This window comes from Artibeus jamaicensis, unplaced genomic scaffold (assembly GCF_021234435.1).
Source record: "Artibeus jamaicensis isolate MK-2021 breed Jamaican fruit bat unplaced genomic scaffold, CSHL_Jam_final contig_477, whole genome shotgun sequence".
Lineage (NCBI taxonomy): Eukaryota > Metazoa > Chordata > Mammalia > Chiroptera > Phyllostomidae > Artibeus > Artibeus jamaicensis.
The window spans coordinates 3,969,528-3,988,245 of record NW_026521854.1 but is presented as its reverse complement, the minus strand read 5'-3'; the positions used below and the strand labels follow the sequence as shown (position 1 = coordinate 3,988,245).

At 51.3% G+C, this 18,718-nt stretch overlaps 1 protein-coding gene across 2 annotated transcripts in view; it reads left to right on the top strand.

The window, feature by feature from the left end:
• SLC39A14 (solute carrier family 39 member 14) overlaps positions 1–18,246 on the top strand; it is a 40,880-nt gene extending 22,634 nt beyond the window's left edge. The window contains exons 2-9 of one of the 2 annotated variants that reach the window (XM_037152617.2): positions 4,225–4,502; positions 6,084–6,270; positions 9,153–9,322; positions 11,257–11,379; positions 12,066–12,254; positions 12,343–12,550; positions 13,470–13,654; positions 15,137–18,246. In XM_037152617.2, the coding sequence (XP_037008512.1) occupies positions 4,239–4,502; positions 6,084–6,270; positions 9,153–9,322; positions 11,257–11,379; positions 12,066–12,254; positions 12,343–12,550; positions 13,470–13,654; positions 15,137–15,283 (1,473 nt within the window). In that variant the 5' untranslated portion in view covers positions 4,225–4,238 and the 3' untranslated portion in view covers positions 15,284–18,246. Of the gene's footprint in view, positions 1–4,224; positions 4,503–6,083; positions 6,271–7,035; positions 7,206–9,152; positions 9,323–11,256; positions 11,380–12,065; positions 12,255–12,342; positions 12,551–13,469; positions 13,655–15,136 lie in introns of both variants that reach the window. The other variant, XM_037152618.2, reaches the window with a different exon arrangement.
• Positions 18,247–18,718: the final 472 nt, after the last annotated feature.

The window sequence follows — 18,718 nt, the reverse complement described above, 5'->3', positions numbered from 1 at the left end:
TTCAGGGGGTTTGGATTCCTCAGGGCCACGCCCCTCCCTCCCCCTTAGACCTGGCTTTGTCTGTTTTCTGCCAGTTTCAGGAATTTTTGTGCACCCCTCCTCCAGGAGGCTCAGAAATGTTGCCTCTGGACTCATTCAGAGCCCCTCTGCCTTTGGGGATGTCCACTGGGGAGATGGTCCTGTTAGGTTGATAATTCCTGGCCTTCTGGTGAGTTGGGGGGGGACTGGGGAAAGGCCAGTCTTCCTGAAGCTCTTGGGCTGGGAGCTGCCTGGTAGTTGGGGCATTGATGGGCCCAGCCCTGGAGGATGTGCTGAGGCCACAGGTGCTTCAGGGACTCGTGCTGTCTGTCAGAGAGGAATATAAAAGAACTAGACCCTCTTTTTATACCCTTCCGGTGTCAGGCAGGGATAAAGACAGTTGAGGGGAAGAAGGCTCAAGAAGGTTCACTGAGGCCAGTGAGCAGCGGCTGGTGCTCAGCATCTTCCTGACATTACAGCTCCCCCTCCCCCCACCCGCTCCCAACACCTTGTCCACCCCTCCACCCCCTGGGCTCATTCTTTGGTGTGGCAATCAGCATTTTCTCAATTTTAAATAAAGTGCATTGTTAAAACCCGGTTCAGACTGCCTTGCGTGGATTGCCACCCTGCCGCCTGAGACCCCAGTGGAGGAGAAGGGTGGGCTGCCTGGTGGTCAAGGGTGGCGGGACGTGTCTGGAGGCCTAGCAGCTCCTGGGCTCCACGGCCCTGTTGTCTGTTCCACTCACATCCGTGTCCAGCCTCTGGACCAAGCATCATGGCACAGCACTGCTCTGTCACCCCAGAGAAGTGACCGTCCCTCTCTGAGAGGGGAGGCGGGCCCAGAAACAGGTGCAGGGTGGTCAGTGCAGCATCCGGGTGTGTCCACAGGACAGAGTGCTGCTTCTAGGATGAGACCCTTCTGGGCCCAGGGAAGGGCTGGCCTTGGCTGATGGGAGCCTCCAGGACACCGAGGAGACTTTGGAAGTTCTGCAGAGGGTTGGACTTCCTCCTGGGTCTTTCATTTTCCCCTGGAAGGGCTGGGCCTGGCGCCTGGGAGACAGAACTATGACACTAAAATAATTTACTTCTTCGAACCAACGCAGGTGGACAAAGGAGTGGAGAGATTCCAGCTTCGCCTTAGCAGGAGCCCGGTCCTCTGAGCCGTCAGTCGGCACCCTCGAGCCTGTGTCCCTCCGACTCGCTTTGAGGACCGGCCCCACATGCTCCTCTTGAGGGCAGTTGGCTCAGCTCCTCGGGAGGGCTCGAATGCCACCCTCCACTTCCATGGCCTTAGTAGAAGCGGCTTCTTCCTGCAGCCGAAGCCACCGGCCGAGAGGACTTACCCAGCCTTGCCATCAGCTGCACCAGGCTTTCTTCCTCTCTTTGTTCTTTCCTCCAAAGAATCATTTATGAAGGTTTTTTTTCTAAGAATAACTTCTAGTTAAGGGGGAGAAAAATCTGCACTAGAGCAGAAAGCTCCCCTTTTGTGTCTGCCAAACATCAGGGTCACTTGGATTTGAAGTGCCTTTAGCAAGCCCTAGGTGCCTGGACCAGGACTTCTCGCTGCCACGCCCCCCATGATTCTTAGACCCCAGGGGGTGGGGCCAGCGTGCTGCCCAGGCAGGACGGTCCGCTTGCTCCAGGCCCCCTCGCCAGAGCCCACGGGCCACAGTGTCAGTGAGGAGCAGGTACTTCATAAATGCCAACCTCGGTGTGAATGCCTGTCCAGATCCAGCTAAAGTTCATATTTTATGAACTTTAAGTATTTTTATGTTTGTTTTTCTGATATTCCGAAGTCACCGCAGATATAGTTGAGAAATACAGCGAAGGCAGGGCAGTTGTTGAAGTGATGTTACAGAAGGAGTCCCAGGGCGAAGCCAGCCTCTGAGGTGTGCCTGTGGCCCCCTGCACAGGGCCTTGCTGGGGTGGACAGAATCTGGGGACCACCTGCCCAGAGGTGTGGAGGGTTTGGTGGCTCTTCCAGGGACCCAGGACGTACATTTTTCTGTCTCCACCCAGTGGGGACAGTGGTTAAGACAGCCCTGGCCTTAATGTCCTTCAGACCTGGCTTTCTGTCATGAAAAATTCTGTTTCTGACCTCACTGCTCTGCTCGCTGACTGTGGGCCCTGTTTCCTCACCTCCGAACCCCGTCTCCTCATACAGGAGACCTGGATAAGCATCCCACCTTCCCCTAAGGGGGTCTCGACTGTCAGGGCCAAGCAGGGTGCGCCAGGGTGACACTAGCAGCTGTCCCCATCGTCTCTCTGCCTCTCCCCTCTGAGCCCACCCAGCTCTTCACTCTGACAGTTCAGCTTGGGCCTTTGGCAGATGAGTGTGGTCAGGCAGAGAACAGCTTTCTTTGTACAGTGGGATTAGCCATTTTGGACTAAGATCCTGCCTGCATACCAAAATTTAATTTTTGGTTCTTGGTGGAGATTTGAGAGTTGTTAGTCTCCAAGTGACACTTTTACAAAGCATTGTTTTTGCTGACACCTAATCCATCCATGTGTGTGACTCAGAGCATATTCCGTGAGGAGCCATGTTTCATGTCCCCAGGCCTGTGCGTGCCCCATGCCGCCTGGAATGTCCCAGACATGTCCGTGGTTGGGGACGTGTATGATGGTGTACCACAGGCCTGGGGTCGGTGGAGTCAGCCACAGGGGTGTCTCCGACTGGTCCATTAGCAGCTCACTCTCTGCACTGAGCGGGAGTCCAAGTAGAAGAGCTTTGCTCTTAATACGTCTTAGAGTAGTAGTCACATTTTATCAAGTGCTTTCTGTAGTCCAGGCACTCAGTGACTGACTTGTCATGGCTCATGGCATTTAGTCTTCGCAGCAACCCAGTGAGTGCTACAGATGAGACCGCGGTTTATAGATGAGAAAACTGAGGTGTGGTAAGAAGGAAGCTCAGTCACGTGGCCAGGGGCACACTGGGTAAGCAGCACTGAGGAAATCTGAGCCAGATCTCAGACACTGAGGGCCGGCACTGCTCTCGGTGACTCTAGAAGGCTGATGCGGTTGTTACCTGGCCTGAGATGGGGCGGCTGGTGAGTGGCAGAGCCAGGATGCAAATGAGCCTGAGCCTCCCCTGTGAGCCCCCCCATCATGAGCCAAGGCCCAGAGGTGGAGCCCCCCGTGGCAAGGCCTCAAGCCCGGGGGCCGTGGGATGGGCTTTAGGGGCTAGGTTCCTGCCTCTGGATTTCACAGGAGTCGTGTTTTCCTTCCCTTCCTGATACTTATTTCGCTAATTAAATTATTACTGTACAAATGGCTAACAAAGAAAAATCGTCAGCCCTACTATCTTAAAGGTTTTATTTTTCTCATTCTTTCTCAGTTCTTAATTCTTTTAAATAATTGTTCTGCTTAACATTAAGCTCATGAGTCTCCTTTTTTAGAGTTGCGTAGTAATCTCTGAAGTTGATATGTTCTAGTTCGCCTCACCGTAACACATCCTTCTGCCTTTTTATTTTTGAATTGCTCCTGTTGGTGTAAATTCTACAAGTCCAGTTACAGATTCAGAGGATTTAAATACTTCTGTTACGACTTCAGGAGCCAGGTTACTTATGTAGCCACCGGCCATATCTTATCTGGTTGTTCAGCCTCACTAACATTTGGTTTTATATCTTTTGTGCAAAGTCTGTTTTGCTATTTTAGTAAGTCACAGTAGCATCTTCCATCTGGTCCATCTGGATTCTCAACAGACCAAAGATACTAATTTTTTATATTTTATTTTGGAGAATTTGAAGCATATCCAAGAAGAGTGCAGTGAATTGCCGTCTGCCCTTTGCTCGGTTTCCACAGTGACCAGCTCCACCAGCTCCTGTCCCTGTGGCCTCCTGGTCCGCACTCTCATGCAGACAACTCTCCTTTGGTTTTTTTGAAGCAAATCCCAGATATTATTTACATGATTATTTCAATATCTCTAAAAGATAAGGGCTTATTAAAAAACCCCAGCTGCATAGTCTTTTACTTTCTTAAATTTAGTCAAACCTGTTGAATTTGTCTTTTTGCATGCTCTACTTGCAAAAGAAGGCTTTTTTTGGAAAGCTAGATAGAGGCGCTGGAGGAGGGGTAAGGAGTCCGCTTTGACCCTGACCGGATTCAGAGTCTGAGCAGAGACACGTCCTTTTAGAGTCAGCAGGTGGGACAGTGGAAGGAGAGGTGGGTTTTTAAGCCCCACCCTTACCTGGCTTTTTGCTCTTACAGGCTTATTCGTCATCATGAAGCTGTTCCACCCAGTCTTCCCTAGCTGCTTCCTGCTGACCCTGCTCAGCTTATGGACAGCTACTCCTGAGACTCACGCTGTGTCCACGGGGACGCCAGCCATCAATGCGACCTCATTCCTGCAGGACCTCATGCGTCGCTACGGGGAGGGGGACAGCCTCACCCTGCAGCAGCTGAAAGCCCTGCTCGACCACCTGGTTGTGGGGGTGGGCCGGGACAATGCCACCTGGCCCCCAGAGGGACCAAGGAACCTGTCCACGGTAAGGCTCACAGCTCTGCTCAGCACTCTGTCCTCTCAGTCCACAGTCCAGCTGTTCACCGGGTGGAGCTGCTCGGGGCAGGCAGGGTTGGGGTGGGCAGGCCCTGATGACAGACCAGAGAAGCCAGCTCTTACCCTGTTGTTGGGTCAGCAAGTCTGAGTCTCCAGCAGCGAGGCCTGCTGTCCTGCATGGGCATTGTGAAGCCATTACTGAAGGGCAGCCAGGAAGTGGGGGGCCTCAGTCCTCCTGACTCTCCCCTACAGTTGGGATCACTGGGATCCCCTGGAGCTGCTGGTAAGCTGGAGATCCCAGGACCTTGACCGCTTCTAATAGAGTTTGTAGATGACAAAGCCCTTCACCACCCCCCCCCCCGAGGTGAGCCTCCCAGCACCCGTAGGTGCAGGTGGAAAATTTTCATTCTCTGGGATAGAACACTGAGGGTCCCACAGTGAGGTCCTAGAGGGACCAGGACTAAGGCCCAGGGCTTTTGGCTCCTAGTTCTTGTTCTTTCTTCCTTATCATCTTGGCTTATCTGAATCTGAAGATATTTGAGCAGCCAGCTCTAAGTCAGCCAGCTGCGGCTCTTTATCTCTGCTTCATTTGCTGTGCTGAGTATTGTGAGATATAGAAAAAATTAGTCACATTTAGGGGGTTTACTATCAAGATGGGGGACTCAATCAACCAGGAACAAAATTAGCTGACATGAAGTGAAGCATTAAGTGTTGGTTGGACGGTCATTGTGGGATTCAGAAGTGAGTCCCCGGAGGTTCACTGGGGAGGTGTCCTGGAGCTCCCACTTGAAGGAGAGTGGAGCTCGGAGAGATCAGGGGCCCATGTGGCCTGGGTGCAGAGCCACACGGCGTGGGGCATGTCTGCGTGAGGGAGGAGGCTGCCCTAGGGGCCGACGCAGCACCACAGCAGTGTCGGGGTCAGCGGAACTCTCAGCTTTGGAGGGAAGCTCCCTTGGCTGCACAACCCAGAAGGCTGACGGTGGGACAGACCTGCATAAATCCAAAGTCAGATGAAGACTGACGTATATAAAGTATAATTAGAAGGAAAGCGGCCGTGTTTCATAGGACGGTGTATGAAAGCCACTCCCTGCTGCCTTCCAAGGGGACTGAGGGCTCATGTCCTCTGGCCGGCCCACCCATGCTCCATGGAAGCCGGTGCCCAGTAGTAGCTCTGGAGAAGTATCTGGAATCTGTGTTTCAGTATAATAGCTCCCTGGGCAATTGCGATGTGCAGCCAGACTTTCTGTGAAGCCTGATCTTCAGGTGTGTAGTAGCATCATGTTTTCTAGAAGCCACATCCTGCTCGTAATTATTGCAACTCAGTTGCTCTGGGTGGCCATTTACAGATGTTGTATGTCAGGTATTCAAGGACCGCTGGCAGTCTTCAAGATAACTTATCAGTTTTTCAAGTTGAAGGACTACCTTGCTCTTACTGCTGGAGATTAGTCTTACGGAAATGGGGACAATTCTGTCCTCTTTTATTTTCCTTGGAAGGCTGAGTCTGTCACTGCCCAGGGCAAGGCATGGCTTCGGGCTCTCAGAGGCTCTCTGCCCCTCGTCTCTGTTTCAGTGCTTCAGCTCTGGAGCCCTCTTTGCTGCCCACAACCTCAGTGACCAGTCCCGGATCGGGAGGAGTGAATTCCAGGACTTCTGCCCCACCATCCTCCAGCAGCTGGACTCCCAGGCCTGCACCTCTGAGAATAAGGAGGACAAGGAGGATGAGCAGACGCAAGCAGCGGGGCCGAGCCCGGTGGAAGGTGAGCCGGGGCAGGAGGACCTGGTGTCCATGCTTGTCTTCACTTGCCCTTGGCTGATCAATAGTGCTGCTTGCTCAGTGTTTAACTGGTGACCACATTATCAACATCAGGGGGGATCAGTTAAAGTGACAGTTCCACCCGTGTCTTCGCACCACAAGACTGGTTCAGCATGTCATCAAATGGGACAAGTTGCTGCTGAATATTCATTATTGGGCTCTTGGACCAGTCTGACTATCAATTGCTTTTCAGGGCCACTTTTCCACTTTAGTTTTCATGAAACCCCCAGGTGGCCAGTGCTTTGATTTTTCAGTTTGACATTTCAGACCTTACAGGGTCTGTCATCCGCCCACTCCATCCTTCTCCCCCGCACCTCCTGGACCCTCTGCTCCAGGCCAGTGGACACACCCACCGTGGTCTGTTAGTGCACCTGTCCCCTTCTCACGAGAGCCGTCCTCCTGCAACACCACGGTGCAGTGCAGCTGCCGGCACTGGCCACCTGGCGCAGGCTGCCTGTGCAGTGCCTCACTGCCTCCTGCTGTCATCCTTTAACCCCTAACCTTTCCTGTTTTCACCTGCCTCCACCTAAAAGGGGAGCTTCTTCCAGACAGCAACTGTGCTGTATTTTTTTAGGCTTCTCCACAGCACCTGCAAGAGACAGACTCAAGACGTATTTACTGAGGGGTTGGTAGACCTCTCTGTGCCCCTGCCGCAGGAGCACCCTGCCCTCGGTAATGGGGGTCCTCGTCTGTTCTTGTTCCTCCGCAGTGTGGGGCTTTGGTTTCCTCAGTGTCTCAGTGATTAACCTGGCCTCTCTCCTGGGAGTCCTCGTCCTGCCGTGCACAGAGAAGGCGTTTTTCAGCCGTGTGCTCACGTACTTCATCGCCCTGTCCATCGGGACGCTGCTCTCTAACGCGCTCTTCCAGCTCATCCCAGAGGTGCAGTAGACCCCACGTGCGCGGCCTCCTTCCGCAGGGCGTCAGCAGAGCCGTCCTGCCCACACGCCCTCCACCCCATGCTCCAGGGCCTCTGGCAACTGCGCCTGACCAATTAACTTCTCCCTCGTCTCAGGGCACACCAATGACTTCTGACTCTGGATCTCAAGGGCCTTTGCTCCTTCCTGGGGCACCAGGTTACCTCTGCCTCCTCAGGTGATGTCAGGTGCAAGGCTCTTGACCTCTGCCTTCCTGGCAGAGGCTCAGCCTCTCCGCCTCAGTGCCTTTCCTAGGCTCAGTTGGCAGGGCTCGAAAGGAAAGCTGCGGCAGTGGTCTCTCTCCACACCCCTGGCCTCTGTGCCCCTCTGAGCTACGTGGAGGCCTTCTTGTGCTCGGGTAGCCACCGAGAGATGATGCTTCTGGAATGAGGTGGTGGAAGGAAAAGAGGTTGCCAGCTGATAAGTAGAACTGGCCTAAAAGATGAGCGATCCTTTCTTTTTTTGAAGCAGGCCATAATTCATAGCAGAGAGCGCCAAACCTAGAAGGCTTTCCACAAAAACAAACTAAATGAAAAGAACGAGATCAGTGAGGAGGGGACACTATGCCCTTCCTGCCAGGCCTGCATCTTGAATTTCTCCTGATGGGACTGGTTTCCTGGTGTCCTTACTTGACTATTTGGAAATGTTTGTTAATCTTGTTTTTTAATTGTGACCACTGAGGAGCTAAAAAAAATAAGACCCAAGTTGACGGTCTGCTACCCTTGTCAGGACAGGCGGGCGGTGATTACGTGGGGGGCCTCCTTTGGGGTGGGGGCAGGGCCTGCCAGAGGGAGCCCGCGTGGCAGCCCCCTGCCTTCCCCAGTCAGACTCTGCCTGCAGAGGCACCCAGTGCTGTGCCCAGGCCCTGCCTGTTCCCTCCCAGCAGTGGGGGAAGGAATCCAGTTTCAGGTAAACATCTCCATGCTGCCTCAAAATTCCCCATGAACCTAGCGAGCACTCTTCAGAGGAGGCCTCATCTTGGGCTATTTTTTTTTCAGCTCCAAAAGTCAAATGTATTAATTTTTTTATAATTAAGTTAAATGAAATACCTTGTTGCCTGTTGAATGGAAATACAGTAATTGCTCACACTCCAGCCCTGTGGCTCACCGGGAGCATCTCGTCTTGGCTCATTTTGTCCAGGCTGGAGTGTGTGATGCTAGGAGATGGTAGAGGAAACCTTTGCTATGCAGGGTGATCTTGGAACTCTGTTGTCTGCTCCTGAGCCCTCTCAGAACAAAAGGACACAACCCCCTCCCTAAAATCAAACAAACAAAAAAGCCTCGGGAAGTTAAAAATCTGCATTTCATGGCTCTCAGGCCCAGCTCGTACTCTACCACCTCACCTGCACTTTGCTGTTTCCTGCACAGACATCAGACCGGTGCAGGTGTTGGTGCAGGCGCCTGCCTATCCGGCACAGGGCGGATACACAAAGCAAACACGGCAGCTCAGTGATCAGTCTCTCTCCGGCTGCTCTTGTTTCCTGTTAAAGAGGGCCCTTGGCTCCACCGGCTGCTGTCTGTGGCAGCTTCTGGATAAGCCTGCACTCACCTTGGCTGTGTGACGAAGCAGCACCTGCCCTGCCAGTCACACCAGCTGGCAGGCGCACCGGCCCGAGGGCAGTGGGGGCAGGAGCCACAGAGTTCCAAGGCCATCTTGACTTCCTCTTCATTTCCTCTGAATGGATTGAAGGAAATTTCACTGGACTTGAATCACTAACAAATTTTCTATTTCTCTCTCCCTCCCTCCTTGTCTCTGATTTTTTCTCTTTGTCACCTTTGTTAATATCCACCCCGACCTTCCTCATCGTCTCCCCATCCCCTCCATCTCCTTGCCCCTCAATGGCGGGTGTCGCGCCACGGGGCGCTCGCCCTTCCCCCTGTTGTGGGTGGGGCTGGCTCTCCCCCAACGGCAGTGTGGGGATACGGTCTCCTCTGCGTGACCGTCATCTCCCTCTGCTCCCTCATGGGGGCCAGCGTGGTGCCCTTCATGAAGAAGACCTTTTACAAGAGGCTGCTGCTCTACTTCATAGCTCTGGCGATTGGCACCCTCTACTCCAACGCCCTCTTCCAGCTCATCCCCGAGGTATGGCAAGCCAGGGCTCCTCGCCCAGGAGCACCTCGTCTCCTGGGGACAGCGGGCACAGCGGGAGGACCCTCCTGGTCGGCAGAAGGCAGGGAGAAGACGCCCTTTCCTTTAGGAAAGTGGTGCTGAGACAGGCAGAGCGCAGTGTTGAGGGCTGGGCTCAAACACCAGCTCTCCTGTGGACGAGACCTGTGAGCCGGGAGAGTCCCTTCACCTCGCTGTCTTCCGTGTGCTCATCATGTTAAATGGGGACGACAGTGGGCCCGACCTCACGGGGGTGCCGTGAGGGTTGCGTGAGTAACATTCGTGAAGTGCCTGGTGCCTGGCGAGTGCTGTCCAGCTGTTGGGGAGCAGGTGTAGTGTAGGAAGATCACTTACAGCCTCTGACTGAGGGCTGTTAGCACACAACAAGCAAACAGACATCTCCACAGATTCCGTAGGTCACAATAAAAAGATCCGTCCTCTTTAGGGCATTCTGAGGCAAAGGCAACCCAAATAGAACCGTCTGGCGTCACATACATTGAAGGCACGTTTGTCCCTCAGCCCAGCTTAGTGAGAAAATCGTCCACAAAAGAGGAGGAAGGGCAGGCCTTGCATCAGTTAGGCAGATGGCCCCGGAGAAGTTGCATCTGATTTGGTGGTGTCTCCGGGAGACTGGCTCGTGCAGCAAGTAGGCGGCCTGCTCCGCAGGTGACCGACAGGCCAGGACAGAGCCGCAGTGGGAGGACACGGGTGACGCCACAGGCTGCTGCCTACGTTTTGTTTTCCCACATGTGGGCCTGTGTTTTCGTAGCTGATCCTTAGATAAACTGTGAGATCAGGAGAACAAGTGTGTTTTACGCGTTGACCAGATGAGGACCCTGACCTGGCCAAGAGCCTGCACCCGGGAGGCCAGGCTTCCCATTCCCGAAGCCAGCTCTTGCCCTGCGCCCGCCGTGGCTTTGCGTGGAGCACCGTAGGAAACGTTCCCACGTTTCCCTGAGACGATTTCACTGTCCTGGAGAGTCGGCCCGCGTGTGTTGTTTCCGCTCCAGAACTTGCTGCCCTTTGTGTCTCTTCGAAAACTAGACTAGTGCGTAGAGATTGCATTTTGTCCCTTAAAAGCACACAGGAAAAACACTAACCTTTTAGGCAACCCGGAGTTCTTGGTTCTGACAGTCACTTTTCTCCGGGACTTGTTCCTGAGGAGGCTGGAGTGCAACCCCTGAAGAGGGGTTTTTTGTCAGAAAGCTGAGCTGTGGGTCACCGGACCCTTCCCCATGGCCCCGCCACCAGTCCGGAGCAACCCTGGGAGCGGAATTCTCCTGATTTCTACTCCAGCCCGCTCCGCAGTGGGTTCTGTCCGCCCCCCCCCCCCATAATAAGTAGGGTTTCCAGAAGGAGCCCAAGACAAACCCCCACACTGACGTGTGCAGGAACACTGTCTGCTTTCTTGGCGTTGTGGTCACCAGGAGGTCTGCGGTCAGGAAGATGCCGCAATTCTCGGTATTTAACTGGGGAATAGAGTTCCCGTTTTAGAAGGTATAATTACACTGCCTCCCTTCGTGTTTACAGGCAGATCACGCAGGGACAGGAGAGAGTGGTGCAAATAGGCGCAAGGGCCTTCTCTTTAAGTTTGGCGTTTGCCAGCAGTGTCTAGCAAATGGAGAAGCAGAGACAGAGCCGTCTCCAGCTTGTCCTCCTGACAGTACAGTTCTGAAGATGATCTGTCTGTTGCATCAGAAACTAAGTGAGAGGGAACCTAGGCAGGCCTGGTGAAGGGACATTCGGGAGCCATCAGGAGGTAGCATTCTCGGGCAAGGAGATGGGAGACGGCAGTCACCCCCTGTGCCCACGTGCCCTTTCCCACAGCCACAGAAGTGGCTGAGAGACAAGAGGGGACCCATGGAGGTGGTTTGTTTTCTTAAACTCATTTTTTTTTCCTGGGTTCACAGGCGTTTGGTTTCAACCCTCTGGAGGATTATTACGTCCCCAAGTCCGCAATGGTGTTTGGGGGTTTCTATCTTTTCTTTTTCACAGAGAAGATCTTGAAGATGCTCCTTAAGCAGAAAGATGAGGTGAGGCTCAGTTGTTATTAAAGAAGATGCTTCTGGGGAAGGTGTCTGTCTCCAAAATGCCTGTGTCTTGTGGTGGGCTCAGCTCCTTACTGCTGCGGTGGGCTGGGGGGGGGGGCAGAGCCAGATTTCATGAGTCAACACCCCATTTCACCTCATGAGGGTAAGAGAGGGGGCAAGGGCAGCCCAGAAACCAGACCTGGCCTGTGTGCCTTCTGCCAGGCAGTAACGTATCCCTTCTGTTCTATTCCAAATGATTTCCTTAACATACTTTCATACTTAAGGAGAGGTATGGACCAGTCCTGTGTATGAAGTATGACAACACAGAAATAAGGCCAGTTATTATAGGATAAACCCAGGAAGATGCCTTATGTGCGTGCTATGCAGTCATTCCCAGAATAGTTGCTGAATTGAATAAAATGAGCTGTTGCAAAGGAGGAGCTGTAAATATTTTGAGCAGTGCCGCCTCTCTGGGATGAGCAGGGGCCCTGCGGTCACTGCTCTGGTCTCCCTCCTGTGCCAGGCCCTTGTGTTCACCTTGGTTCAGTGCCAACAACGGTCCCCAGGGTTCTGTGCCTGCCACCGCTGGCGCTGTCTCTGCTGCTGGTGCTTGGTGCGCTGGCTCAGCAGATCTCAGGAAGCTGTATGGTTTGGGTGAGCACTGCGCTCACTGCTCCTTGTCCCTCCAGCATCATCACGGACATAGTCATTATGCTCCCGAGACACTTCCTTCCAAGAAGGACCAGGAGGAGGGGGTGACGGAGAAGCTGCAGAATGGGGACCTGGACCACATGATTCCTCAGCACTGTGGCAGTGAGCTGGACGGCAAGGCCCCCGTGATGGATGAGAAAGTCATCGTGGGCTCACTCTCTGTCCAGGTCAGCGGGCCATCTGGCGCTGGGTGGGGACCTTCAGGCAGCAGTGGTCTTGATGACTCAGGTCTACCTTGAGCTGGCTTCCTTGTAGGACCTGCAGGCCTCCCAAAGTGCCTGCTACTGGCTGAAGGGCGTCCGCTACTCTGATATCGGCACTCTGGCCTGGATGATCACCCTGAGCGACGGCCTCCACAATTTCATCGACGGCCTGGCCATTGGAGCCTCCTTCACCGTGTCCGTTTTCCAAGGCATCAGCACCTCAGTGGCCATTCTCTGTGAGGAGTTCCCACACGAGCTGGGTGAGTGCACGTGCACCCACCCCCGGGCCGCTCGGCTGCCTCGTTATTGGTGCCGGCACCCTTCCTGTGGCCGACTCCTCTCCCCTTCAACGTGCTTGTAATTCATTTATACGTTCTTTACGTGGTGTGAACCCTAACCACTAATTCTTAACAGTTGAATTAATCATAGGAAGTTGGTCATTGAAAACAATGGAGTGTTTTACAAGGATGTCTGTTTCCCTGTGGCGCCCTGTGCTGTGGCTCAGTTTCCTCACTTCTCCACTAGCGATACCAGTACCTGCCGTGTAGGGTTATCATGAGAATGAACAGGGGAAGCGGTGGAAAGGACTTCCTGTGTGCCATACACTATTCTTCCAAGTGCCTAGTGCACCTTATTTCTGACATCCTGTGACTCTCCCAGAGACTGAGATGTGTGTCAGAGGTCCGGTGGGTGGAAGAAGTTGATGAGCCAGAGGTCGCGGGGTGGGAGGTCCTTCATTTTATCAGAGGGAGTGTAAAAAGCCTGGACTTTGGAGGCTCGGAGACTCAAGGTCAAGTCCTGGGTTTGCCATTTATTGCTTTGTGATTGTGGGCCCATTACTTAACTTCCCTCAGTCTCAATTTTGTTTCCTAAAAATACCCTTCATTGTGGTTGTGAGGAGGGAAGCACCTTCTATTTCACTGTCAGTCAGATGAGAAACGGGGCTGTGGCTCATTGGCTGTTATTTTGTATTATCATCAGCTGCTCAGCTGGATGTACATGGCCAGCTTTGCCAACAGAGATGAGCCTGCTCCCACACACAAAGAGGGGCACCTTTGTCCAGTCACTGCTGTCTCCTATCTGGGGCTTCCTGATTTTCACCCCGACTTTGGCCAGACTTGGAAGCAGTCTGCCCTCATATGCCCGTCCTTACCCGCCCCTCTGTCCTCCCCACTCCAGGAGACTTTGTCATCCTGCTCAATGCTGGCATGAGCCTCCAGCAAGCGCTGTTCTTCAACTTCCTTTCTGCCTGCTGCTGTTATGTGGGTCTGGCCTTTGGCATCGTGGCCGGCAGCCACTTCTCTGCCAACTGGATCTTTGCACTGGCTGGAGGAATGTTCTTGTACATTTCTCTGGCTGACATGGTAAGTCTGTCTTCCACAGTTTATTCCACAGGCACGTGACCAAGCTGGACTAGGTCATTGAAGTCACTGGGTGGGGGACAGCTGAGGAGACATTAGTTAGCTGGGTTTTGATGACAGCTTCATGGAGGGGTCGCTCGCATACCACACCATTTATTTGTTTAAGGTGAACAAATCCATACTTTTTAGAAGGACATTAGATTTTAGAGAACAAAAAGCTAATGTTTCTTTTAGCACATGTCTTTAAAGAAAACAATTACTAAACTCAAGTCCAGGGTCCTTACTTAAAAATGTAAGTATTACAGGACAGATATTTAAAGACCAGTGAGTGGCATTGTCAGGAGTCTGAACATGCACATTGTGCTGTGCGCTAACATTTGGTGTAACCTGTAAGTAGATCTGAGTTTGCTCATGAATTGCCTGATTTGTCACATCTTTGGTGTAACTGAACTTGTTAGTGGGCATGCCCTTTTCTTTGGCACGTTTGCATGAATTATTTTCTATGGTCTTTGAAAATAATATTTTTGATGAGATGACAAGAGTAGACCACCAAGATCCAGCCTAGATTCTAGATTCTCTCCTTTATTGTGGGGCGCTGTCCCCGTGGCTGGGGTTTTTTGCTTTTTTGCAGCACTTGAATTGGAAGATCTCGTTCTCACCTGCCTTGCCAGCCGGCAGCAAGAGGCCCGGAGCCACAGCGCCGCTCTGTGGCCCCTTACACAATTGCTCGATTTCCCAAACGGGACTGTAACATTTTGATGGCAGAAAGATCTTTGCAGGTGTTTTTAAGGATCACAGTGAAGAGTTTATTTTATCCAAGCAGTTATTTTTAGCCAGTATCTAAACACATCCAGGAGTATATGCATGTATAGTACTTTGTTTTACCTCTGTAGCTGTAAAGTGCAGTTGACCCTTGAACAACAGAATTTAAACTGAGTGGGTCCACGTGTACGTGGATCTTTTTTCCCAATAAAATCCTGTATTGCTTTTTGTCTGTGGTTGGGAATCCAAGGGTGTGGAGAGCTGACTGTATGCCTTGTTCTAAGCCATTCTACATAGGGGACTTGAGCATCCACGGATTTTGGAATCCATGGTGCAGGGGGGCGGTCCTGGAACCAATCTCCTGTGATACTGAGGGACAGCTAAGTTACATGCAGATTTCCAAGTGCACGAGGGCAGCGCCCTTAACCCCCATGTTGTTCAAGGGTCAGCTTCAGTGGTAGCCACCTTGGAGAAAGGCTGTTCCAGTTGAGTTCCAGAGACTATGGCTGTGACTTTTCTTCATAAAGACAGATATATATAATTTCACCCCATTAATATTAAGTGTTATAGTAGCCATATGCTATATATTAATTGCAGTGTAAATGTGAACGGAGTCAATATGAGAACAGGTGTTAGGTATCACGTCTACATGGCACTGAGTCCTCCTGGGCTCACAAGGTTGAGAAAGGAGCTGCAGCGCACTTGTCCTCTCTCCTTTCCCAGTTCCCCGAGATGAATGAAGTCTGCCAGGAGGACGAATGGAAGGGCAGCATGTTGGTCCCCTTTGTCATCCAGAACCTGGGTCTCTTGACCGGCTTCACCATCATGCTGCTTCTCACCATGTATTCAGGACAGATCCAGATCGGGTAGGGCCCTGCAGGGATCCAAGCAAGTGGACGTCGGCCCTCGGCTGTCTGACCCCTGGCCCTCGGACTCAGCGGCCCCGGAGTGCCTTGGGAGAGGCAGTTCTGTTAAAAACTGTGGCACGGACTGGATTCCTGCATTTTGACGTCAGCTGCTTTTTAAATGTTCTGTCCTAGTAAGAAGCTGCTCTGGTCACAGCTTCCAGGTCGTACCTCGCTCCCTTTCCTCTCCCTCCTTCTCAGAGCAGCTCGGGGACCTGAATGCAGCTTAGAAGACAAACCTAATTTTTTTCTCTGGTTACCCTGGCCCCTTTCTCTTCAAACCATTGCTGGGAAATTTGGGATCTTTTGCCCTACAATGCAAAAATATAGGCAGCAGCCATAACCTGGTTAGTAATAGCAGACGCAAATCTATAGTTTGGGGCCAATCTAACTGTGTATCCTGGACCTCAAGATGATCCATTTTAAAATGGATCCTCTTCACCTATTTTTTTACAGAAAAGGTACAGGAGACAGGAGTTCCTCCCATTTGTTCAGTCTGTTCAGTTGCCTGTTCTCTCAAGGAGAGCTGAAAGTGGGAGCAGACAGAGGGCGGGAGGGGGCGGATTGAGCGGGGTGAGAGGGGAAGTGAGGCCCGTGTGTGCCGCCGTCCTGATGGTCACCCGTGCCCACTGGGGTGCTGATGTCAGTTTTGTGGCTGCACCTGGTGTTTCCCGGCCATCCAGAAGAGCCGGTGTGTCGGTTCAGTGGCCCGGACCCCCTCCCCGTTCCCCCACGCCGTTCCTCTCCGAACAACACTAACAGGAGCGGAGGGCAGAGAGGGTTTCTCTGTTTCCCTCCTCCCCTTCCCCACTCCCTCCTTCTGAGACTTCTTGGCTGCCTCCCTAGAAGCACATTCTGAGCACATGCACGAAACTGGAGTGAGAGGGGATACCTCGCACACTTACCTCCCCTGGCCAACGTGTCTGCTGCAAAGTGGCAGGTGGACTTATAGAACTGGAGTGCAACTTGTGCTCTTTGACAGTGGTGCCAGGAAAGGAATCCGTGCAGACGCCATTTAGGATTTGCTAATTACATGAGTAAAAATACGAATAATAGAACTCTGAGGTGTAAGGTCCAGAAGTCTGGTTGGGCTCTGCAGATGTGTGCAGAACAGGGGGCCTACTGATGACGCTGCGGGTGGGTTTTCGGCAGTACAGTCTAGGTTACCCTTCCTCCCTCACCCCAGACAAGGAGGGGCGGCTCCTGTATTGAATATTAATTGCCTACTCTCCTCAAAAAGTGGGCGGATAGACTTGTCTGTGAGACTGTAGGCCAGCCTCAGGTGCCGCAGAGCCCTCTCCTCAGAACTTGGGCTTCAGGGGGAACTAATCTCCAGGTTCACTAGGTGAATTGATTTATTACTATCATATTGATAATGTGAGATTCTTTAGCCACTTTGGGGAGCCCGTCTCTCCAGAAGCCTTTCTTTGTGGTGCCCACAGCTGCAAACTGCACTGTGTGCGTGACTGATGAGTGCTGGTTCTTCGCCAACACCTGTGAGCCTTTCCCTCCTTTCCCAGACACTTCTCACTACTCAGTAATTCAAAAGCAGCCTTGGTTTTGTTTTTTCTTCTTGGAAAACATCCCTCAAAACAGGAATATTCTTGAAAAGAACACGAGCAGGAAAACTGCTGGTAATGCTTTGTAAGTTTTTCTCCTTCTCAGGCCTGTTGACTTGGGTAGATTTCAGAACAGGCTGAAGGAGAAAAACTGTTCTCAAGATTCTAGATTCAGTACCTGGACTGTCTCCTGATAGGATTATGGTCCAGTTTTACCAAAGAACCAACGCCTTGAATGTTGGAATCTAACTTTGTATTATATCATCATTGTTATTGTTACTGATTTTGTGTCTTTTCTGTTTTATTTTCCTCAAATTGCTTTCGGGAGCTAGCAGAAAATAACACTCAATCTTTACGGCTTCAGAAGATTTTGCTTCCCTTAATTCACATTGATGTATTAAATTTATAATTTTAGCATTCCCTATAGACCATTCCTTACAAATACAATTATTCTTGGAGTAAAGTACTAAGTTAGGGTTAGTTGGTTTCTAGTTTTAGAAGAGCTCAAAAATATAATCTTTAGCAAATTAAAAGTACAGTATGAAACAGTAGGATGCTTTCCCTTTCCGTGCACATCTGTAGGAAGAGCCTTCCTTTCATAGACAGCCGCCTCAAAGGGAGACTTTCTGTCAACTGTCCTTAGTCCAGAGGCCGGTCCGGGCCGGGGCTGAGGAGGGGGGGAAACACTTAGTTCATGCAGCTGATTGTATGTGGCCATTGGCAACCAGCTTGCCTCATGAGTTGAAAGTGTGGCAATTTCTTTTGGACTTTTAAGCATTGAATTTGCTGGTTTAAAAGCATCTGCATGTTTTAGAAGTCTAAGGGGTAGAGCGTTTTGGGGACATTTGCATCTTCGACCCTTCTCTCTCCAGATGGACCAGCTCCTATTAACAATCGCTAGGAGAGTCTGTGTCCCTCGAAGGAGCCCCAGACCAGGATCAGGGTTCCGCTGCAGCTCACACCCTGCCATGAGGTTGTTTCCCGTCCCTGCTCCCACAGGCCTTTTGTGCCTCGTGTCACCTTGGGGCTCCTTCCCGGATCCTTCCTCCAGGGTTTGGATAAAGAAGGCTTCTCTGCTCGGGTGTCCCAAGACCTGTTCTTAGTAAGTCCTCTTCCAAAGAGATGGTAGGATGCAGGAAATATGCTTAAAAACAAAAAGTCTGATTTTTGGGTTTTTTTTTTTTTTTTTTGCAGGAGGGGTCAGGTTTTTATTCATATTTCCTTTTTCAATTCTGCAGTTCCATCACAGTATTTTTAAAAATAACTCAGGAGTTAGGAGGATAAACTACAAAAGAAAATAAGTTATATGAACTTTAAATGTTTTATTTGTAAGATTCTATAAATAAAGCTATATTCTGTAACTATTGAATCTTAAGTGTGGTCTTTTGTAATGATATGGGTGCAGTGAAGCCTGTTAGACACACGGTGGCAGTGGTGTCTCACTGCCTTAGAGGCTCTGTTTCACTTGAACAGCTTATATTTGGAGAGATTTTAGGAAGAACCTTAAATATCATAACACTCACTTTAAATGACTAGTTTATCTTTACAAGGCCTGTGGTTTCATTAATTGGTGTTTTCCTAAGAAGAGCTTTCCATCGCACTTCCCCCTTGTTGCAAATCCAAAATAAAAACTTGAGAAGTACATTTGGTTCTTCTGAACCACTTCTCCTGTATGTCTTACAGGCAAAAGCCCTGTTATAAGACTTTAAATTCTAATTTCTCTCTAGTCATAGGACCAGGAACTTGCCTGACACTAAAAACAAGTAGTAAGGCAAAATAATTAATGCAGTCTTACTACCACATCGATTAGAGGTTCCCCAATGCCTGTTGCTCGTTCCTTC